At 38.2% G+C, this 25,664-nt stretch overlaps 1 protein-coding gene across 1 annotated transcript in view; it reads left to right on the forward strand.

Annotated features, from left to right (window-relative positions):
• Nucleotides 1-6,356: 6,356 nt before the first annotated feature.
• UGGT2 (UDP-glucose glycoprotein glucosyltransferase 2) overlaps nt 6,357-25,664 on the forward strand; it is a 991,813-nt gene continuing 972,505 nt past the window's right edge. The window contains exons 1-2 of the mRNA XM_053707835.1: nt 6,357-6,669; nt 7,554-7,636. Of these exons, the coding sequence (XP_053563810.1) occupies nt 6,539-6,669; nt 7,554-7,636 (214 nt within the window). The 5' untranslated portion in view covers nt 6,357-6,538. The remainder of the gene's footprint in view (nt 6,670-7,553; nt 7,637-25,664) is intronic.

A 25,664-nucleotide genomic window follows, 5' to 3' on the forward strand; every position in this document is an offset into this window, starting at 1 on the left:
CAGGATACCTACAACAATTTACAGGCTTGTTATCTACATATGTTCAGCTCCCTTATTTTACATTTTCATCCCCAACTAAACCCCGAACCCTCCCCATCCTTTAAACATAAAAAACCCAAAAAAAACAACTTAACTAAACACATATTCTAAACACAACCCCAATTGACCTTATGACTTGATAGGTGAGCCATCTCCTTTGCATGTGTGTAGGCGAGTTGATTATGAATATGTTACTCAATAGTGTAAACTTAAACAAAGTAAAACAAACAAGCTTATGCATTTGATTTAGCAAAGGATCCGCCAAAACCCACGTAATGATAGACCTCTTAAAGAGGCATGCTAGATTCCATAAGTAAGTTATCCTGTCTAGTAGTCAGCTGAAGTGTGGTTTTGCTAGAAGATAAGGGCAAGGTTATATTACAATAAGGGTGAATTGCGGACATCGCAAATATATTGTGCTGCAAGTGGTTTAGAATATGTATCGCATTACTGGAGGCCGCCCAGGCATTTATATGGGATAGCTATAATAAGAGCTTGATTGTTTTATCTAATAGCCCACCCTTAAGAAACCATGTGCCAGCATTTAAATAAGAAAATATAACTGTAGGACATGATATGCAAAGGCTGCAGCCCGTTTAGAATGATATTATTCATATAATTTAATGTCCGAGTGAGTTTTCCCAGGAGTGTTTTAGGTTCCTAGATCTGTCTGAGGGAAGTAATATTGGTGATATGCACATTGTCAGCTCAAATACAGTTTAGCTAGAGGATGAAAGCAAGACTAATTTGCATTGAGAGCGATCCGCAACTGACACATGTAAATTGTTATCCACAATAGACAGTGGGCTAACATTTAAATGAGAAGATATAACTGTGTGATGTGACATATGCGGGCCGCTACCCACTTTAGAGATAAATAATTTATATAACTGAGTATTTGAATGGGTTTTCAAATTTTTACTTATTTTTCAGGGATGCATTAGTTTCCTGGCTATGTCTAAGGTAGGTAATATTGGCTATATTCACATTGTCGTCCCAAATGTGCTTTTGCTAGAAGATAAGTGCAAGGTTAGGATTACACTAGAGGCGGGTTGCGCCTGTCACGTCATGTGTGGGAACACATTTCTGGGGATAACCAGAGCATATGTGGGTTATTCATATTAGGCACTTCACAAGGCAATGTGCCTTCTTGAGACTAAACAGCCATTTTCTACTGCATTACATATGAATATGTGAGAGTCCCTAAACTACAGGGATATATTTAGGTAGGCTAATTCAGCCCACAATGGGTACGGCGTTTGATGTGTTGTCAGTTAGGGAGCAAGACTAAAACAGCAATTCTACAACAAATCACACATATAACAACAACACACGTCATACCCAGATTTGATTGGTGGTATTCACATTGTCAGCTCAAATACAGTTTGGCTCTTCCACCAAGTCCAGTGATTTTGATTTAACAAGCTCTTCGGCAGCATATAAGTGTTACTATGAGGTTACAATACATCATGTTAGATCAGTGGGGTAAGCACAGAGCACTACAGTGTAAATACTATCCACCCTGCACCACTCCCCGCAGACACCACCGCTCATGATGGCTAGATTACATGGGCAGACCTCCAATCCAACAAACACTTAATAGTAATAAAGTCACACACATGCAGGGTCTGGAAAAATATCCAACACATACATCTGGTATATCGACAGCTGATATTAGTAATTGAGGGCAAGGTAGTTTGGAATAGGAGGGTAGACAATCATCCACAGCATGAGTGCATATGTTATATATCACCCGACTCAGGTATGTAAGTTAACCTAAAAGTGGAGGAGTTACCTTGTTCAGTCAGCTACAAGCAGTATAGAGTGTACAGATATCGGGTAAGCAAAATAGCATATACAAAGGAACTGAGGTCTGACAACAGGTGGGCAATATTAGATAATCAGTTCACCCGACTTCAGCCTGGGTCAGGGAGAGATTGCTATACTATGTTTGACCGGTTTCCTCTGCAGCATTCACAGTTTTTTTTTCACAAACACTCAATCAAAACCCCTAATTGATGTATAAAACATTAGGCAAAGCAGCAGCACAATTCCTCTGTTCCAGAAAGACAATCTCGGGTGAGAGCGGAGTGCATTAACCTATTCCCTCCCTGATCAATGCCGATGTTCCTAAGAGCCAGTCTCCCAGCCGTTCCATGCGCTGAACAGAGTAGCCCAAGCAGCGCAATCCATATGGTAGACAGACTCAGAAGTACTGAGAGAAACACCCGTCTGCGACCACCACAACTGCAGACGGTTCAAGTAGCAAAGTTGACCGGAGCTGCCTCAGAGCCAGACAATCAGAGGGACAGTTGTCGACCCTTGCAACCAAGTGCGCAGCCTGTAAGGGAGCAGTGCGCTGTAGTGCATCGAGTGCTATTGCGGGATGTCCACTCCGCTGCAGAGCTGGGGCCGTGCCGGTACAATCCGGTGAGTACATCACAAATTGGGAACCCATAGTCCCTAGAGCTGTGGCGCCACTCCTCGCCGTCTGCCCAGGACACTGCACAGCCGTGTTGTCCATGCTAAGTGAAGAGGTGGCAACATGAGAGCGGGGTCGCATGCCGGTAACCAAAGCATCCACTGCCAGAAATGTCCCAGCCACCTTCGGTTTAGTTAGTGAGACTTGTTGAGGTTCAGGTACGTGAGGCGTCTGTATTTCACAAATAAGTTCCCCCATAGCTATTGTAAGGGAGTCCAATGCTGGCGCAAAGACCTCAGTAAGGGCTGCGATAAGGTGCTCCATAGTGAGCGCGTCTGAAAGGCCCAAGTACGGAATATAACTTTTTAATGCCTTCTCGGTGGCCAGGGGTTGTAGTGTCCTGATCCTGCAGGTTTCCCGGGCACAAATATTGCCAAGGGAGGTCTGGATGGCTCGAGATCTGCCACAATGCTTTTTAGAAGTAAGATTCTTTCACGGAGCAAAGTGAAACAGTGGCCATCTTGGTTAGCCGCCTACCGGAAGTCCCGCGTTTAACATTTTTTAATATATTTTTTAATAGCTTTAGTATAGCTGCTTTACATGGCTAATTTTAATTTATTGTGTTATGATCAGCCCCCAGGAGTTAGTAGAATCTGATGATTGGTCCAATATTGGTACACTTCAGCCGTAGGGGAGTGGGTAGTACACGTCATTACAACGTCACCTGGAGCTGGGCTCATGCGCAGGGGACACGGAGGTACACCGACTTTTTTGTATTTAACTCAGTAATGACATTATTATACATACACCTGATTTGTATAACCGAGAAATGTGTTGTGGATGTACATATTTTACATTGCTTTATTAAAAGAAATATTTTTTTATCTTGTGCCTTGGACTGAGATACATTATTGGGGGTGGAAGCTCTCCTCTCCCTTTCTCCATAGTGGTGTATATACCTGGAAGGATTTGTCACATTTAGGGCTAGATTTATTATAGTTGAGACGTACAGGGGCGCGTATACGATTTTGCGCTCGCGTGCATTCCCGCCCCCTGCCCGCGCACAGCCAATCACGCTCGGGCAGGAGCTGTCAATCTCCTCGGTCGGACTCGACCGAGGAGATTGAATTTCGCCAGTTTAGAGGTGGCGAAGAGCTTAGGGAAGCAGTGGTCTGGTGACCGCTGCTTGATAAATCACGGCGAGCAAGTTCTTGTGAGAACTTGCAGCCGTAGGGGCTTGATAAATCGAGCCCTTAATGTGAGACCTTGGCTTGCCATATATGCACAGTATTTGGAGTCTTGCTGGTGTCATCTCTGACTGGAGTGAGAGTCAGCTGGATGGCTCCTAATAAGTTCATTATTGTGAGATCGGTTACAGTGACATAATTCCCCCTCTTTGTTTTTTCATTTGGCAGCTTTGTTTGCAAAGTTTGTTTATATCAATTTTATACATAGATACACTGCTGCAATAGACTGCTAAAGACACGTGCACTCCTTAGCTCCTATCAGCCTAACAAGCTTTATACTTCAACAAAGGATATCAAGAGAACAAATCAAATTTGATAATAGTAGTAAATTGGAAAGTTGTTTTAAATCACATGCTCTATCTGAATCACGAGAGTTTAATTTTGACTTTACTGTTCCTCTAATGTCCATATTGAATAATAGTACTGCAAGTCAGTAATGCAATGGATCTGAAAACATAAGGCTTATGACACTTTTTCTAAATGATAGGGAAAATGTTATAAATGTTAGAATTAATCTATTAAAACTATTAGCAATGTTTTAAAGATCTATTTTTTAAATAAGTTATAGATCTGTGTGTTCATAAAGATCTCAGGCACCACTATTTCCTTTAGTGAATCATGTGATTCAATCCCAATAGTTAGGTTATAAATTAAAAGGGCCATGAAACTCAATTTTCTTTCATGATTCAGTTAGAATAATAAAAATATCTTTCCAATGTATGTCTTTTATCTAATTTGTTTTGTTCTCTTTGTATCCTTTGATGAAAAGCATACCTAGGTATTAGAAGTTGGTGATTGGTGACTGCACACATATGCCTGTCATTGGCTTTAAGCTAGCTCCCAGTAGTACATTTCTGTTTCTTTAACAAAGGATACAAAGACAATTGAGCAAATTAGATAATAGAGGTAAATTTGAAAGTTGTTTTAAATTGCTTCCTCTATCATCGTCATTTTAAAGCTATTAGGTATACTGGACGGCTTTAGAGGCAACATTTAGCAGGGTTGCCATTGTTGAAGGGACATGAAAGAAAAAAATAATAATAATTTAATGATTCAGATACAGCATGCAATTTAATCATTCAAATGTACTTCTAGAATCTAAATTTGCTTCATTATCTTGGTATCCTTTGTTAAATAAGCAGTAATGCACTACTGGGAGATATCAAAAAGCTGAAAGCCAATGACAATAAGCATATATGTGCAGCCACCAATCAGCAGCCTCTGAGCCTTACGTTTCAACAAATGATACAAAGAGAACAAAACAAATTAGATAATACAAATAAATTGGAAAGCTATTCCATCATGAATCATGAAAAAAAATGGGGTTCATATCACCTAAGAGTAAGATGGAAGCTACCTTTGTGAAGCTTGTCTGTATCAGGGTTTACTTGTGAGAAACATAAGGAATTTCGATGTTCTATTTACTGAACACTAAAATTCATAATCCTATCCTGCAAAATATAGGACAGACCAATATAGAATATTCTTGTGCAAAGCAAATGTACACATTAAAGGGACAGTAAAGTAAAAAAAAAATCTTTCATGATTTAAATAGGGTATGTAATTTTAAACAACTTTCCAATTTACTTTCATTACCAATATTGCTTTGTTCTCTTGGTATTCTTAGTTGAAAGCTAAATCTAGGGGAGGTTCATGTGCTAATTTCTTAGACCTTGAAGACTGCCTCTAATCGGAAATCATTTTGACAGTTTTTCCCCACTAGAGGGCGTTAGTTCATGTGTTTCATATAGATAACATTGAGCTCCGGCACCTGAAGCTCCTAAGAGCAAGCACTGATTGGATAAAAATGCATGTCTGTCAAAAGAACTGAAATAAGGGGGCAGTTTGCAGAGGCATAGATACAAGGTAATCACAGAGGTAAAAAAAAGTATATTATTATAACTGTGTTGGTTATGCAAAATTGGGGAATGGGTAATAAAGGGATTATCTACCTTTTTAAACAACAATAATTCTGGTGTTTACTGTCCCTTTAATTTTAATGTGACCCCATTCTATCATTACCAGCTAACAAACATGAAGTCCCCTATCTAGATTTATTGCTAGTAGATGATCCCTATCTACCTGTCGTGCACATATGCTTAAAAACCACAATAGTTACCTTTCCCAAAAACAGTTCAAATAAAACCAGGGTTGCGATATACTGTACATAACAAAAACGTGAGGTACCACTGCTATAGTAAGCAAAAGTAGACTTTCATCAGAGGACCGTGCTCTAACAAAATACTACTGCAAATTATTTTTATTGATGTGTCGCTGATCTAAATTACCGCTAAGGAGACTACCTAACATCCCTTGGATGTAAAAGGGGAATGCGCATACCATTTAGCCCCTTCTAACAAGCTGACCACCGCAATCACCTAAATACCACCCCTCCCCTTTAATCAACACTTTTAGGTGTCTTAGAACGCGCGCTTAGAACATGCATTGGCATTGTGCCAGAGGAATCCCCCCGGGTTACGTTATACGTGTCACGGTCCCCTAGCTATAGAGCGAGCTCTGAGCACTGACAGCTGCCGTCTTTTGATTGGTAGACACACAGAACATAGCGGCTCTTGTAAGCCAATAGCCGCCCGCGGGCGTGACGTCACATAACGAGGGTCTGTTTTGGCTGGCTGTGGTTCCGGAAGCTGGAGTTAAGCGCTAGGCTGCAGCATTCCATTCACCGGGATGTGTGTGCTATGAGGCCGTGTATAGTTTATCCCTTAGTAGCAGTGTCGTTTTCCCGGCTGCTTGTTGGCTTTGCTGCCTGAGCTTTAAAGCCCATAGCCGCTGCTTTGCAAACTAGCTTGGTTTCCATACTGAGACTGAAATGAATCCCTTGCACATCATCTGTTTCCTCTCCCTGTCTTTCTACAGCCTTATGGCTCAGGCAGCAACCAAAGGAGTGACAGCAAGCTTAGCTGCCAAATGGCCAGAGACCCCGCTTTTACTGGAGGCCAGGTGTGGTAATCTCAGGACAAGTGGGGGTAGAGTTGGGGTCATTTTAAGAATAAAAGCCATGCATACTAGTGAAGCACTGATAAATGTAATCTGGAGTGTTCCAGTAATACTGTTGAATATAAGCTGGTGAAAATCAGCATTGTCAATTCATTTTTTTTTTCTTCTTAATTTGGTTTATTTTAAATTCTGGTTCGTGTATGGATCCAGTAACAACTATTCATTGTTATTCACCAATTCATTTGCGTTGAGCAATATGCCAAAATATTATTGGATTAAATGGTGTTATATTGAAATGTTTCTTGTTTACAAACAAAATTATATTTATACCTGTTGAATGGGCTTCTTCCAATAATTAATAAACCCTGACTGGTCAGAATCCATGGAAATTTAAAATAATGCTTCAAATGACAGGAGCATGTATTCTGCACTATTCAAAAATGGCAGTTGACATTAATTTAACGAAAACACTCTTACAACAATAATTACATTCCCATGATATTGCTTTTCTAGCAAACACCAGCTAATATATAATCTATATAAATATAATATATTTAGAAAATATCCTTTAGGCACAATCATTAATTTGACTTGGTATTTAAATCATACATATGGCATCTTTAGTATTGCATTTTACCTGCAGTCCATTTTTGTTTGTAAACTTTGTATTATATATATATATATATATATATATATATATATATATATATATATATATATATATATAATTTGTTTATATTAAACATTGTTCTAAGAATTGCTATTCTCACAGTTCATCGTAGATTTATATATCATGTTGATACATATTGCAAATCTGAACCGTTTACAAAATATTTACATTTCATGTGCTTGAAAAACATGAATACATAGATCTCTCTATCTTTCAGTGAATTCATTGCAGAAGAAGGGAATGAAAGATTTTGGCAGTTTTTGGGAACTGTACAAGAAATAACCATCTATAGGAACAAAGGTAATTAATACTATAACCTTTTAATAAACCAACACCAGCAAAACACACTTTTGTCTGTGTACTAATAATGTAATTTTAGAAGATTTGTAGATCCTACTGATAATTATCTCTTTTTTTCTAATACTAAATATTGGAAAAGCAAACAATTTTCTAAGTTTCTTTTTTAAGGCATTATCTATTGCAACCAACTTTTTCTTTTACCAAGATAGATAAAGTAATCTGTGCTTATGTACTGATTCAATGTAACATGCAAAAGAGTTTTATAGTTTTACTAAATAGGTTTTGTGTTACAAATGTAATCAAAAGTTACAATTTAATTATCACCTATTTGTACATGATCATATAATGTCACGTGTGCTGTTTATCCAGGCTTGAGCCAATATAAGTGTGACAGTGTATCAAGCACCAATTATTTCCAGTGCATGTAGGATAAGGGGTCTCTGCATACCCCACCACAGAAACACAAATTCAAGCAACTTTTAATTATAGCAAGATGGTTAAATAAGCAAGCTAGTCCTAACTGATGGAAGTGTGGACCTAATCTTTGAAGCCAGGGGAGTGCCAATTTCTAGAATTTTACCCCTTGACTATTTTTTTTTTCAATGTGTAGCCAGCTCCAGTTTCTGTCTGGTTGATATATTTGATATACACTGTCAAGCCCTGATTATAATTATTATATGGATTTTTTACTGTATCTTTTGGATTGCATCACAATACTATATTATAAACATAAATATATTGTTGAAATTATACTCAAAATTATCATGCTATTGCACCATCGCTACCTCACATAAAGATAGCATTCTATGCCTACTACTGACCTATGTTGTCTTTTTGTGGTAATAATGCACTGTATACTATTAAAGAGACAGTAAAGTAAAAATTAAACTTTCAGGATTTGTATATAGCAACTTTCTAATTCAATTATCAAATTTGTTCACTTGGTATATTTTGTTGAATAGCATACCTAGGTAGGCTTAGGAATAATAATGCACAACTGGGAGCACACTGAACACATTGAGCCAATGGCAAAAAGCATATGTGTGTAGCCGCTAAGCAACCTATGTATGCTCTTCAACAAAGGTTCGCAAATGAACAAATATTTGATAAAAGTAGTAAATGGGAGAATTGTTTAAAATTGCATTCTTTATCTAAACCATGGAAGTTTTCATTTTGGCTTTACTGTCCCTTTAAGTGTAGACGCGATAACATGCAATTGAAGTTGTACTCAATCTAGCTTCACTTTATTTTTATATCTAATTGAATTTATTCTCTGGACTATCATTAAATCATAACCTGTAGAGTAATATAGAATTCATGTGTGTAGGGGCACTAGCTACTGTTATAAGAATATAGGGTATAAATATATATATATATATATATATATATATATATAATTTACGTTTTATGAATTGCAAGTTATGTCCTTGGAATTGTGATTTGTCAGTTTTCGATATTCACTATATTCCTAGTAAATAAAAAAAAAGATGCCATTGCTGAAGTAAGCTATGTATTTACTTGTAACAGGTCCAGAGGGAAAGAAGTCAGAACCGCTGCATTAGTATTCTGTCACTATATTTTATGGTTTTTTTTCCGCACAAACATTTTAGTGCCTGGTTTGTTGTGCATAAGAAAAGCAAATTGCTAAACTGCACAGTTTTATTTATTGCTGTGTCAGTATTTTGTTAACTAAATATCCAGTAGGACAGAGAGCACCACATGATTAAACCTACTGTGTTCTTTTACTTTTTGCATTAACCTACATCATCTTCTTTTTTGTTCATTAAAATACAGCTCAGTGCTGTTTTTATGGAAATTAGCCAAATCCACATGAAATTTGTGTGGCATGATACCTTTTAACTAAGTACCTAAAAACTCAAGGTTATTTATACAATGGCATTAGCTCTTTTTCTTAAACCTTTTTTTGTTGGCCCTGTAAAAGTTATCATCAACTAATATAAAAACACTTAAAGGGACAGTCTACACCAGAATTTTTATTGTTTTAAAAGATAAATAATCCCTTTATTACCCATTTCCCAGTTTTGCATAACTAACACAGTTATAATAATATACATTTAACCTCTGTGATTATCTTGTATCTAAGCCTCTGCAAACTGCCCCTTTTTTCAGTTCTTTTGACAGACTTGCAGTCTAGCCAATCAGTGCCTGCTCCCAGATAACTTCTCGTGCACGAGCACAGTGTTATCTATATGAAATACGTGAACTAACACCCTCTAGTGGTGAAAAACTGTTCAAATGCAATCTGAAAGAGGTGGGCTTCAAGGTCTAAGAAATTAGCATATGAACCTCCTAGGTTGAGCTTTCAACTAAGAATACCAAGAGAACAAAGCAAAATTGGTGATAAAAGTATATTGGAAAATTGTTTTAAAACTACATGCTCTATCTGAATCATGAAAGTTTATTTTGGCCTAGACTTTAAAGCAATAAAAACATTATTAAAATAAAACCACCTTACTCCAGAAAAAGTATTAAAGCAATAGTCTTTTTAAAATTAAACTTTCATGATTCAGATAGAGCAGGCGATTTTAAGTAACTTTCTACTTCACTCATATTCTCAATTTTGCTTTGTTCATTTGGTATCTTTATTTGAAAAAGCAAGAATGTAAGAATAGAAGCCGGACCATTTTTGGTTTAGCACCTGGGTAGCACTTGCTGATTGGTGCCTAAATGTAGCCACCAATCAGCAAGCGCTACCCAGGTGCTAAACTAAAAATGGTCCGGCTCTTAAAGGGACAGTCAACACCAAAATTTTTTGTTTAAAAAGATAGATAATCCCTTTATTACCCATTCCCCAGTTTTGCATAACCAACACAGTTATATTAATACACTTTTTTTTTTTTACCCCTGTAATTATCTTGTATCTATGCCTCTGCAAACTGCCCCCTTATATCAGTTCTTTTGACTAACTTGCATTTTAGCCAATCAGTGCTGACTCCTAGGAGCTTCACGTGCGTGAGCTCAATGTTATCTATATGAAACACATGAACTAACGCCCTCTAGTGGTGGAAAAACTGTCAAAATGCTTTCAGATTAGAGACGCCCTTCTAGGTCTAAGAAATTAGCATATGAACCTCCTAGGTTTAGCTTTCAACTAAGAATACCAAGAGAACAAAGAAAAATTGGTGATAAAAGTAAATTGGAAAATTGTTTAAAATTACATACCCTGGGGGGGCGTGTCCGAACACCGACTAGAATGGCTGCTTTTTGTCTATGGCTGTGAATCTGGGCAGATAAATCCGCTGTTTATCGCTCATCAGCACTAAAATTCAAGGCTTCTTCAAGTACTATTGTGCTGTCTACCTCTAACGGAGCAGTATTTTACAGTTTTTTCCAGCCCAGCAGACCAGACCTTAGGAGGTACGCAGCGGAGGCCTAGCATCGGCCTGGATCCTCATTTGCCCTCCCCAATTTCCTGATAAGTCAGGTCCGGCAGCTGAAATAGCTGAGCAGCTACAAGAGCTGAATTTTAGCCGTACAACACAGCAAACACTGTGAACTTTATCATACTAATGGAGTTGAACCATGTAAAACTGCTGAAGTTGGTGGACTGTTTATTTCAAGACCACATTTTGCGCTTTACAGAGACCTTACATCTAACATGGGGGAGTCTGAGTAACACCGCGACACCAAGGCTACTGCTCCCTTCGGAGGGCAAATTGGCTCTGCCACCAGACGCCCATATAATGGCACCTGTGGAGACAATGTGCCAGGTAGATAGAGTGGCGACAACCTCCCGGGGCAGTGGAAGCAATATGGCAGTACTTGGTACAGCTGACAGGTCGGTACAGAAGGAGAGTGAGGAGCTCACTAAGACAAGACATGGGGTTATGTCCGGTGATCCGGCTACCGTTAAGACCCGCTCCAAGACCCTAAATCAAGGACAAAATGAGGAGAGAGATCATATGAGTGAAATGGCGTATGGTCAAAGCCCTGACTCCCAGCTGTTAAGAGACGTCCTGGACGAGTTGTTGTCTTACACCCGCTGTGAATCTCAGAGTTTCACACTGGAGCAGTGGTCGCTTACAATAGAGAGACTCCTTGGTGCAGAATACGAGTCACGCTACAAGATCACCTCTGCACTCAAGATCCAACTGAGCGGACTCAAATTGTTTCTGTGCCCCAGATCAGGAGTGGGGTAACTTATTACTATGTTATTTAGGAGTCAATTAATCACTTGGCGGGACTGATTTACTGACTCTCACATCTCGATGGATGTTACTTGTTAGCTATGTCCCGTTCATATTTAATGTCTCCACTCTGTTTATAGGTGCTTACTGTTGGCCACACAAGTTTGTACTTTTTCTTAAGTTAATAATATGCGTTTGATAGGTTATATCCCACTTTTACTACTAGTTAGCTACGTACAGCTCATAGAGAATCAAGCCGTCTGGGATGATATGATATTATGCACAGAGGCAGGCTTGTAACAATTCCCCCATTTGTGCCACCCCATGGACTCCTTGCTTACTGTTTTTACTTATTAATTAGTGCTAACTTTAATCTTCTTTCCAGGTCTATTGATAGTCTACATTCATTTACTCCCTCTGCCATTACAAGCGTTAATAAACAGGTAGTACAACTCCTCTGATATTAGTATACCATCTTGAATATGTATATCTATAGATCAATATCCCCTAAGATGGTATATCGTTAGATTAGAAAGACCAATCTCAGACCTCCTTTCATAGTTTGTAAAATTATTATTCACAGTTGCCCAACCAAGGTTTTTTTTTTTTCTTTCTTTTTCTAGCATATCACTGTTGATGGTGTTGGTTTTCTAATATCCTAGTCCATATTGATTACATTCCCATGTATATATGCGGCAAGGGTCCAAGAGTGGCCCTATATATTCAATAATCACCGAGTGACCCCTATAACCCCTCTTTCTACTCTTTCCTTAGGGTAAGAGTACACGTGAAGCTATTGTTTACTTTAAGAGGGAACCTGTTTTTTTTTTTTTTTTTTTCTTTTGTTTTTTTCTTAAAAAGCCTTTATATTTCCATTTGGGGGTCACTCCTAATTCTTATTGTATCATCTATAGTTCTATAAATAGAAAAGAGGATTATATAGCTAATGTGGGCATAATAATGTTTATATTTCTCTGTAATATGATATGAGTAATTTAACACACCCTGTAAGATTTATTTGATTGTTTGCATTCTGTGTTTCTACCCACTGTATTTAATGAGAAGGGTTTGGCTTCTTGTTAAGTATAATTTTTTGTTTTTACTTTTTGCCTTACACTTTCTCTTTGTAAATCTGTAAGCTTTTATCCTCAATAAAAATATTTGGGGGAAAAAAAATAAAAAAAATTACATACCCTATTTGAATCATGGAAGTTTTTTTTTTTTTTTTTTTGACTTGACTGTCTCTTTAACCCCCCCCTTTGTACCCATACAGGGTACGTCCTACAAAAAATGTCCTTAATGACCAAGGATGTGTACCCTGTATGTCTTCGATGTCTTCAAGCGGTGGAAACGATCCTGATCGCTTCCAGCCACTTTCATATTATTTCAGTGATTCTTCGATATTGAGGCATCCTGCAATAACATTTTTTTGCCATCTGATGTAGAGAGAGCCACTCTGTGGCCCTCTCTGCATCGGGCATCAATGGCCACGATCATTGATGTGTGGGAGCCGTTGCAGGGAGGTGGTTGGGCAGCCATCGATGGGAGGAAGTCATCGCAGGGGGGTGGGATCATGTGCAGGGGCGCACGGGGGGACTCACCGGTGCACGCGCGTTGACGATCTGCGGGCTCGTGCACGGGAGCGGGTGGGAACTCTTTACTATCGGACAAATCGAGTAAGTTGAGGGTAAGGTGGGATAGATGAGAGGTGGGTTATCTAAGTGATCTGGGAGGGGGTGGGGGGTTGGCTATTGAGGGGTGGCAGCTGTTTGGGGGGATCAGGGAGGTTGGAGGCTAAGGGGGATTAAAAAAAAAAGAAGATACCTTTTTATTTTAGTACTGGCAGACTTTCTGGTGGGGACAATTGTGGGGTAGGGGAGGGAAGAGAGCTTTTTGGGAGGGATCAAGGGGTGGGATGTTTCAGGTGGGAGGCTGATCTCTACACTAAAGCTAAAATTAACCCTGCAAGCTCCCTACAAGCTGTCTAATTAACCCCTTCACTGCTGGGCATAATACAATTGTGGTGCGCAGCGGCATTTAGCATCCTTCTAATTGCCAAAAAGCAACGCCAAAGCCATATATGTCTGCTATTTCTGAACAAAGGGGATCCCAGAGAAGCATTTACAACCATTTGTGCCATAATTTCACAAGCTGTTTGTAAATAATTTCAGTGAGAAACCTAAAGTTTGTGAAAAAGTGAACACTTTTTATTTATTTGATCGCATTTGGCGTTGAAATGGTGGCATGAAATATACCAAAATGGGCCTAGATCAATACTTAGGTTTGTCTTCTAAAGAAAAATTATATACATGTCAAGGGATATTGAGGGATTCCTGACAGATATTAGTGTTCCAATGTAACTATCGCTAATTTTGAAAAAAAGTGGTTTGGAAATAGCAACGAGGTACTTGTATTTATTGGCCTATAACTTGCAAAGAACATGTAAACATTGGGTATTTCTAAACTCAGGACAAAATTTAGAAACTATTTAGCATTGGTGTTTTTTGGTGGTTGTAGATGTGTAACAGATTTTGGGGGTCAAAGTTAGAAAAAGTGTGTTGTTTTCTTTTTTTTTTCCCCTCATATTTTATTATTTTTTATATAGAAAATTATAAGTTATGATGAAAATAATGTTATCTTTAGAAAGTCCATTTAATGGCGAGAAAAACGGTATATAATTTATATGATAATAGGAGTAAATTAGAAAGTTGCTTAAATTTGCTTGCTCTATCTTAATCATGAAAGAAAAAAAAATTGCGTTTAGTACCCGTTAATTACAGATTCCAAAACTTGTTGCCCCTAGCACACATTCTTTAATGCATCATCACTCAGGTTATGTGATCTGTGTTTAGTGTCTCTCTTGACACCCTGTTTGAAAACTGATGATTGAATCCAATAACCTCAGTATAAAACAAAGAACTTAAAGGGCCACTGTAAGTAAATATTTTCTATGCCTGTTACTAACTAACTACCCCAAATACGCTTTTTATCAATAGCATTTCATTAACATATCTCTGCCGTATATCAGAAATCTTGTCTGCAAATTTAATTGTTTTCCAAACCCACTTCGTGGGTATCCTTTGCTCTGTACCAATCCGTTTACAATACCTAGGTTTCAAAATGGCGCTTTAAACACAAAGTTATTGGTTTAAGTATTTTGAACATGCAGTGCTGAAAATAGTGGGCAGGATAACGTGACATCATCGGCGAATAAAATATATAACTTTTAGAACGTTATGAAACTTCGTTTTGGAGAAAATATAGGTCAGTAGGTTTTAATTAATGTTTATTAACTTTAATATGTTAGTTGTTTAGCTTAAAAATTATAACAGAAAGTAATCCTTTAAATGTCATCTTGATGTTAATGCTTGCATATACTTCTGTTGTATAAAGTTTTTAGCTCAGAAGTTAAAAGAACATTATGTAGTTTTAGCACTAGCGACCCTGAAACTCATTATATATTTAAAGGGACAGTCTAGTAAAAAATAAACTTTAATGTTAACATTGTGCTCACGCCCGTGGAGTTACCTAGGAGTCAGCACTGATTGGCTTACATGTAAGTTTGTCAAAATAACTGAAATAAGGGGACAGTGTGCAGAGGCAATCAAAGATTAAAAGTATATTAATATAATTGTGTTAATTATGCAAAACTGGGGAATGGGTAATAAAGTGTAGACTGTCCATTTAATCACATAGTTCAAGTATTGCTCGGAATCAGACAGGGACACTGAGTCAACTACTAGCAGTTGTTGCATTACCCACATGCTTTAAATGATGCTTTAATTATGTATTTAACCCCTTTGCAGGAACACCAGTGCTAAAATTACATGATCTAACAAATAAGAGCATGTCATTCGTCTACTATAATGGCCCTTTAAGTATCCTGTAAAAAGTAAATTAATTCTCACACACTGTAAACTTAATGTGCAAATCATCTTTCTTGACCACCGTATGATGTTCATGAATAATGTGCTTTAAAGTGAAGGTCAATTTGGAAGAATTAGTGTCCGGTTTTTAATAAACCTTTTAAAAACAAGGGCACTTTAATTCATCAAAATTGACATTTCACTCCTTTTCTTCAAAAACTTACCTTTTTAATCCTGAAAGCCGCTCCAGCGATTCCCCCGACTGTCAGAAGCCTCTTCTTACATCAGAAAGGATGAATCCGGCTTCCTCCAACCACGGCTTTCCCCCCGGGGGGGATCATGGCCTGATGCAACGCCGTGATTGGAGGAAGCCGGATTCGTCATTTTGGACCCGCAAAGAGGGCTTGCGATGGGCGGAGGAAGTGCTGCAGCGGCTGTTAGGATTAAAAGGTACGTTTTTGAAGAAAAGGAGTGAAATGTCAATTTTGATGAATTAAAGTGCCCTTGTTTTTAATAGGTTTATTAAAAACCAGGCACTAAGTCATCTAAATTGACCTTCACTTTAAAGGGCATTCTTTGGTAAAAAGAAAGTGCAGTCATGTGTTAGAGCTTGATACATAGGCATCTCTGTGTGTTTAACCCATACATAGCTTAAATCTCTCTTGAGAGCTGGAGCTCATTTCAGTTCCTGAGCAGGATTGGCAAGTGTTAGCGATTATCAGCTATGTGCATATGCCACTGCTAATTGCTTTACCAGTCATGTCTCGCTCATAAGCTCTAATGTGTTGTAGTTCCTGAGCTGGATTTATCTCTTTGTGGGCGTTTAACTCATTGATAGCAAGGGACAAATATCTTGCTCTAATGTTTTTCAGAATATTATTTTTGCATTAGAATGTCCCATTTTCTGGTTCCCAACAATCGTGTAAATACTACATTTATTTAGACTGAGGTATAGCATTGCAGTATAATTTTTTCATGTGCTGCTTCAGAAATGAATGGCTAGATTACAAGTGGAGCACTAAATTATCGCGCAATTTTGCCTGTTTGTGGGCACGCGATAATTAACCAGCCATTACAAGTGGCTGGTTATTACTACCGCGACCTTGCGGTAGCAATTATAAAATGAATCAAATCTCTGATTAATTTTATAAATGTGCCCCAAATTCCCCCAAAATACAGTTTAGTGTATTTTATTAAAAATGAATGATAGAAGCATGTTTTATTTTTTAATAAAATTACTGCACTAGGCAGTATTTGGGAGAAAAGTTGGCGGGAGTGGGGTGTTAGAAAAAAAAATGGCACTGAAAAGTGCCTTTACATTGCAGTCTATGGGAACAGTGTGTTCCCAGTAAATATATATGTATATGCTTATATACATGTATATACACATATTAACACATAAAAAAGTGTGTATATATATATATATATATATATATATATATATATATATATATATATGTGTATATGTGTATATATATATATATATATATATATATATATATATATATATATATATATATATTTTACAAAGCAAGTATTGGGAGAGGAATACTGACACCTTCCTGTTTAAACAGACCAAGGTGTTTAACAGTAATTATATTTTGTTTATTTAGGATCCAAGCGGTTATTATCCGTTCTAAGATCAGGTGCAGACCCCCAAAAACATTAATAGCTACAAAATATGTTAGAAGAAGAAAAGCCACAGTAGAGCTATATGAGATACTGTGTAAAGATGGGGGATTGCAGCACTCTATAGAGCTTCATTTTACTTTAGTAGGTGTTTGGCTAAAAGCAATCAAGAAACAAACAAACGGATGCACATAAGTTCTGGTCAGCGGCAAATTTATTTACATAGTAACAAACATACTGAAAAGTTATTGCAAATTGTCATGGTATGAACAAATATATTACTACCACTGCAGTGGGATAATCATTATCATAATGTATTGCTAAAACAACTAATATAGTTGCAACATGTATATTGATCCTGTAAATCAACAAAGGGAAATAGCTAATAATCATGTGAGATTGTTTGATCATATTTACGACCTGTATAGAATGTCCTCCTTGTGATTGAAAGAGTAGAAAGGGACAGGATATTTCAAAAGAGTCCGTTTCTGCCTGGGCCCAGGTTCCAAGTGTAGGGAAACTTTAAGAAAGAAATTTTTCAGGGCTCATTCTTTGCTTTAAAACATGATCTTTGTTGATGAAACTTGCATGCTAGAACTCCGAGGTAAATACGTCCTCTATAGCTAGCATGGATAAATGATAGTTTGTTGCAAAATGCCGTTATTATTAACAACCCAGGACAATTGCAGCTTTCCAGGAAACTGCGGTAAATAGTGGTCCGAGTATCTGCTTCAAAACACTCTTCCAGACTTCAGTAATATAGCGACAGTCCGGGTATCTGTGTTAGTGCTCCCTCCGGCTCCACTTTTGTAGCCGCAAAACAGCGGTAAGTAGCGGTCCGAGTATCTGCACTCAATACATTAGTGTCCAGGTGTCTGTGTTTGTGCTCACCTCCGGATCCACCTTATATCCGCAAGAACTACAGTGATTAGTTCGTATATGGATACTGAAGCTTCATGCCGAGTCGGGACAGGTGCTTCCGGCCTCAAACTGCTTGCTGTCTCCACTTCAAAGTCATATCACCTTTGCTTGTATGGATATTGACTACACCGGGTGACAGATATTTATCTTCATACCCTTCGTCCGAACTTAGGTACACTGCAGATAGGTGTCTGTTGTCGACGCGCGTTTCGCCCCACAATGCTCAGCGAAAGCTAGGGCCTCATCAGGACTACCTGACACCTGTATCTCCTACCTATTATTGGATTTTTTTCCAGGGGGGTGTGCTTATTTCCGGTAAATGAACATTTACCATTGGTTTCCAACAGACAAGCCTCCATAGAAACTATCCAATTGCTAGGAGAATTAGACTTGATACAAATGCATCTTAAATCTGCCGCGAAGACACAGAAATCGTGTGCTCCGCTATCCAAATATTTCCATCATAAAAAACACTAGGTTAGACATAGAGCAGTTATTTTTAGTAAAAAGTATTAGCTTTCACTTGATAGTGATTATTTGCTGATCAAAAGATTATATCAGCTAGACAAATAATTTTTCATTTTGCTATTCAGAATTACCGTAATTAGCCCAGAAAGGAAGCATATTCTATTCTTTCATTTAGCCCAGTAGGAGTCATTGTTTTTAGTGTATACGTCCACCTGGCTTCTTTTCTAAGAAGGCACTTGTCCTCATCACCTCCTCTTCCATTTGTAATCCCTTTATCAATTGCTATAAATTTTAGAGATACAGTGCTGCTATTATGTACCTCTTTGAAGTGGCGAGCTACACTTGTATCCCTTTAATAGAGAATGTCATCCCTGTGCTCCTGCACCCTGTCCTTGAACATTCTTTTCGTTTTTCCAACATAGAACAGGGGGCAGGAGCACTGCAGGAGATAGACAACCTCTACTGTATTGCAATTTGCAAAGTGTCTTATTTCAAAATTCGTGCCTGTGTGGGTGCAAAAAGTTTTACTTTTTAGGATATATGGACAGTAGACACAATGTCCACAGTGATAGGTGCCTTTAACCTGTTGATGTTTATTTAGCCAGGTGGTTTCAGTCTGTGATCTAACAAATCTACTTTTGACTAGTTTGTCTTTGAGATTTGGTGATTTTTTTAGCTGTCATCAGTGGGTATTGTCCTACCTTATCTGCTATTTTTTCATCTAGTGTTAGAATGTGCCATTTCTGTGCCAATATGGATCGAATATTCTGCCACTGGCAATTATAAGTTGTAATAAACCTTAAGTTATTTTCAACTTTTTTCTCTTTTTTTTTAATATAGGAGGTCATCCCTATTCATTTTCCTCACTTTATTTAGGGTATATCTAATCAACTTTCGTGAATATCCCCTTTCTATAAATCTTTGGCACATCTGATCAGCATGATGATCGAATTTTGTCCTGGAGGAGCAGTTTCTCCTTAATCTCAATAATTGACTGAAAGGTATGCCTTTCTTCAGAGACTCAGGATGACTGCTTGATGCCTCCAGGACACTATTCGTTGCTGTACTTTTTCGATAATTCTCAGTAGAGATTTTATTACCTTCTTTTTTAATCCCTATATCTAGGAATGGCAGTTCTTTAGTGCTTGAGGCATACGTTAGAAAAATGTTACGGTTGTTTTTGTTTAAATTGGAGACAAATTCTTGAAGACAGGCCAGGGGGCCATCCCACAGCATGAGTATGTCATCCACATACCTAATCCACATGGAAACATGGGAGTCAAACAACTCACCATATTTTTCAAATATGTCCAACTCCCATGCTCCCAGGTGGAGACATGCATATGTCGGAGCACAAACTGCTCCCATGGCTGTCCCCCTGACCTGTCTATAGAGAGAATTGTCAAATTGGAAGACATTATTATTCAAAATAAAGTGTAGCAAATCAACAACAAAAGCAGTATGTCTATCATTCTCTGGTCCTCTTGTTTTAAGAAATTTTTTGATGCTTCTATCCCTATTGTATGCGGTATTGAAGAATAGAGACTTTCAACATCTAAAGACACCAAGATTGTTTCTGTTTTAACTGATATACCATCCAACTTTCTTAGGAGGTCTGGGGTATCTTTTACATAGGAGGGGAGGGAGAGAAGGAAAGGTCTGAGAAAGATATCTACATATTCACCAATATGTTCACTGATACTGCCAATCCCCGAGACTATTGGTCTCCCAGGGGGACTGGTAGGATTTTTATGTATTTTTGGAATTACATAAAAAGTGGGCATTACAGGGTGAGTTGGACTAAGGAATTGAAATTCCTTTACAGAGATGAGACCATCCATCTTAGCATCTTGTAGGATTCTATTAAGTTTAGATTTCATTGATGTCATGGGATTTTTTGAAAGTTTTTCATACTGTAATCTATCATTTAATTGTCTCTTTACTTTGTTAAGGTAAAAAGACTCATCTAGGAGGACTAGATTACCGCCCTTATCAGCTGGCTTATAAATTACCCCCTTTGCTGTACTTAAGCTTTAAAGAAAGACAAGCATTAAAAGAACTAAGTTGTCAGACTGAGTCCAGTCTTCAGGTAGTTTTTCAATTTCTTTCTCAACCGCTTTAACAAACATTGAGACAATGGGAACCTGTGCTAACGAAGGCATATATGTTGATTTCGGTTGCAGATTAGTTTTTAAGTTTCTGCAGCCTTTTACAAATTCCTCCCTATCTTCATTTTCATTCAGGAGGGATTCTAATACCTTTAGTGTTTCCTCATCTTTTCTCTGTTCTGATTTATGTTGATGCATAGTATAATGTAGAACTATTTTTCTAGCAAAAAGGTGAAGATCTTTCACTAGTTCAAACTTGTCTAGTTTGTTTGATGGGCAGAAAGTTAGTCCCTTTTTTAAAACCTCAATGTGAGTTAACTTTAACCTAAAAGAAGAGAGATTTATAATTTGTAGATTACTTTTACTCTCTGTTTTTAATATCCCTGATATGGTCTCCTTCGTGGTCTCCCCCTGTTTCTCATTCCCTGTCGTTGATTCTCCCCTCTCCCTCTCTGATTTCGTTGAGGGTATCTTCTCTCTTGTTGACTCATATCCCTTATTCCACCTCCTCTTTCTCCCCTCCTCCTATATCTGTGGTTTGTAACCCAGAACCTCCATCGTTTTTTGACTGTCTTTCAGTATCTGTGTCTAAATCAGAAGCATCAGTACCCGAGTCGTAAGAGCCCTTATCAAACCTATAGACATAAACTTTTTTATTTTGGTAATCTTCCTAATCTCTATGTAATTTTCTACACTTCCTCACTTTTATTTCTGCTTGTAACCTAGAGATATGTGTTTTTGTTTCTTCTTTTAATTTTGCAAAGTTTGGATCATTCTCAAATTTATTTACAACTTGTAATGCTTGTTCTACATCATCTTTTATTTTATCTAGCCTCTTATGGTTTCTCTTAATCAGCATGTCTATCATGTCAAGTGCACAAGCAGATAATTTACCATTCCATTCTTCTAGAAACTCCAGGCCACCCTCTTCTTCTCTTGCATTAAACCCAGGATCCAGAAATAATCTTAACCCTCTAGGGACAATTTTTTCTTCTCAACATAGTTGACAAGACTTGAGTTTTCTGCTCTGAGCTTTACTTGCTTAACTATACACCCTTTATATTTCTTAAAGGCGTTAAACACATTTGTTTCTAGATCGCTACTATCTAACTTGGTATTAGTCAAAGACTCCTTTAACTCTGCCTCCCATTGTTCATCGGATAGTGTAAAGGCCATATTTGGTTGTTTCAAAATCAGTCTCCGCCAAACACCAAAATGAAATTCTATCAACACACTAATATAATTGTGTGTTAAACAAAAATATTTTTTCCTTCAATCCCTAAGGGAAAGAGCACTATGGGAATCCTCCCTATTGCTCCTAATATGTATAATTTACAAAGCAAGTATTGGGAGAGGAATACTGACACCTTCCTGTTTAAACAGACCAAGGTGTTTAACAGTAATTATATTTTGTTTATTTAGGATCCAAGCGGTAATTATCCGTTCTTAGATCAGGTGCAGACCCCCAAAAACATTAATAGCTACAAAATATGTTAGAAGAAGAAAAGCCACAGTAGAGCTATATGAGATACTGTGTAAAGATGGGGGATTGCAGCACTCTATAGAGCTTCATTTTACTTTAGTAGGTGTTTGGCTAAAAGCCATCAAGAAACAAACAAACGGATGCACATAAGTTCTTGTCAGCGGCAAATTTATTTACATAGTAACAAACATACTGAAAAATTATTGCAAATTGTCATGGTATGAACAAATATATTACTACCACTGCAGTGGGATAATCATTATCGTAATGTATTGCTAAAACAGCTAATATAGTTGCAACATGTATATTGATCCTGTAAATCAACAAAGGGAAATAGCTAATAATCATGTGAGATTGCTTTGATCATATATACGACCTGTATAGAATGTCCTCCTTGTGATTGAAAGAGTAGAAAGGGACTAGTAATTGTAAGTGGGTAGTAATAAGGTGGGATTACTAAGGGGGACACTAATAGGAAAAAGGCGGAAGGGGGGCACTGGCATTACCCTAGGCTGCTAATGAGCCCCTCCAAGCATAATAATTGTAATTTGCTTTGCTTTATCCTAGATGTTCAAAGCAGAACAACTTTCTCACTTTGGCCTCTAGTTATCAAGCCGTCAACCGCAAATACGCTGGAATTCCGCAGCGTATTTGTGGCGAGGCTGATTCGCCTTAGTTATCAACCCCTACTGCCCGGCAAAAGTAGAATATAGTAACGTAACAGTCCGACATAGATCAATGGTTACGTCTCTACAGATGTTCCGAACGCAAGTTCGGCACAATCTGACTACTTTTGGTAGTTATCAAACTACTAACACTATTCCGGGCCAGCGTACCTGGATTTCAATAGGAATCAATGGGAGTCTGACCATAGCGAAAGATCATGTTCGCTGCTGCCAGATATCCCATTGATTCCTATGGGAGATGTCTGCACCTAACACCCTAACATGTACCAGAGTCCAAACATCCCTAATCTGCCCCCCCCCTACACTGCCGCAACTAAATAAATTTATTACCCCCTAAACCGCCGCTCCCGGACCCCGCCGCCACCTACATTATACATATTAACCCCATAATCTGCCGCCCCCTATACCGCCGCCACCTACATAAACGTATTAACCCCTACCCTGCGGATCGCGGCCCCCGCCGCAACTAAAATTGTTTAACCCCTAAACCGCTGCTCCCGGACCCCGCCGCCACCTATATTAAAGTTATTAACCCCTATCCTGCCCCCCTATACCGCCGCCACCACCTATATTAAAATTATTAACCCCTAAGTCTAAACCTAACCCCCCCTAACGTAAATATTTTTTTAATAAATCTAAATAATATTACTCGTATTAACTAAATTAATCCTATTTAAAACTAAATACTTACCTGTAAAATAAACCCTAAGATCGCTACAATATAACTAATAATTATATTGTAGCTATTTTTATTTTACAGGCAACTTTGTATTTATTTTAACTAGGTACAATAATTATTAAATAGTTATTAACTATTTAATAACTACCTAGCTAAAATACTTACAAAATTACCTGTAAAATAAATCCTAACCTAAGTTACAATTAAACCTTACACTACACTATCATTAAATTAATTAAATTAACTACAATTACCTAAAATTAAATAAACTAAACTATAGTACAAAAGCAAACACTAAATTACAGAAAATAAAAAAGAATTACAAGAAGTTTAAACTAATTACACCTAATCTTAGCCCCCTAATAAAATAATAAAGCCCCCCAAAATAAAATAATGCCCTACCCTATTCTAAATTACAAAGTAACCAGCTCTTTTACCAGCCCTTAAACGGGCTTTTTGCAGGTCATTGCCCCAAAGTAATCAGCTCTTTTACCTGTAAAAAAAAAATACAACCCCCCCCCCAACATTAAAACCCACCACCCAACCCCCCTTAAAAAAAACTAACACTAACCCCCTGAAGATCTCCCTACCTTGAGTCGTCTTCACCCAGCCGAGCCAAATTCTTTATCCAAGTGGCGCAGAAGAGGTCATCCATCCATCAGAAGTCTTCATCCATGCGGCGCCTTTAATCTTCATTCATCCAGCCATCTTCCAAGGAGCCGACGGGGAGCCATCCTCTTCAACCGAAGACTGAACGACGAATGAAGGTTCCTTTAAGGGACGTCATCCAAGATGGCGTCCCTCGAATTCCGATTGGCTGATAGGATTCTATCAGAAAATCAGATTGAAGTTCAATCCGATTGGTTGATCCAATCAGCCAATCGGATTGAGCTTGCATTCTATTGGCTGTTCCGATCAGTCAATAGAATGCGAGCTCAATCCGATTGGCTGATTGGATCAACCAATCGGATTGAACTTCAATCTGATTGGCTGATTCAATTAGCCAATCAGATTTTTCCTACTTTAATTCCGATTGGCTGATAGTATCCTATCAGCCAATCGGAATTCGAGGGACGCCATCTTGGATGAGTTTAATGTAGGTTGCAGCGGTGTAGTGGGGGGGGACAGGATAGGGGTTAATAACTTTAATATAGGTGGCGGTAGGCTCGGGGTGCGGCGGTTTAGGGGTTAAACAATTTATTTAGTTGGGGCGGGTCCGGGATCCGCAGGATAAGGGTTAATAACTTGAATATAGGTGGCGGCGGTGTAGTGGGGGGCAGGATAGGGGTTAATAGGTATAATGTAGGTGGTGGCGGGGTCCGGGAGCGGCGCTTTAGGGGGTAAAACAGTGTAGTTTAGTGTGGGTGCTTAGTGACAGGCTTTAAAAAAAAAAAAAAAAAAAAGGTCAAGAAGCCGATGAGCAGCGAGATCGATGACTGTCAGTTAACAACAGTCCGCCGCTCATCGCTCCGTACTTGGTGCGCGGCTTCTTGACAGCTTTTTTGATAACTTTGGCGAACGTATTCAGGTCCACGGCGGCGATGGTAGGCGAGCTTAGGCCAACGTATTGGGTCGACGAATGCAGATAAGTAGACGGCTTCATAACTAGAGGCCTTTGTATTGGAAGTTTTACTACTCTTTGATTTCCAGGCTTTTTCTTCTATGATAGTTCAGGTATATCAGCAACTTGCACTTTCTCTCACTATGATAAAGTGCAGCTACTTGTACTGTAGGCTTGCGTTCTTTTTTGCCAGCACTGTACATTAGCACATATTAACATTAATTGCACAGTTTAGAGTTCTTGTGTAGTAGCAGGAAGCACAGTAAAGAACTGTTTGGTAAGTAGCTTTATACCCAGTCAACCATCTAAGGTTTTGAGTCTTCTGTCTTCAGAAATAATCTGGTGGTGCACTACATAACACTTTGGTAAATAGAATACACTTTCTATAAAATAGATTTATTGGTGCAGTAGTACAACGATGCTCCAAGCAAAGAAATCAACTCCAGATCTTGACTATGGCAATTTAAGACTCCTGCTAA

Source organism: Bombina bombina, chromosome 3 (genome assembly GCF_027579735.1).
Source record: "Bombina bombina isolate aBomBom1 chromosome 3, aBomBom1.pri, whole genome shotgun sequence".
Taxonomy (NCBI): Eukaryota; Metazoa; Chordata; class Amphibia; order Anura; family Bombinatoridae; genus Bombina; species Bombina bombina.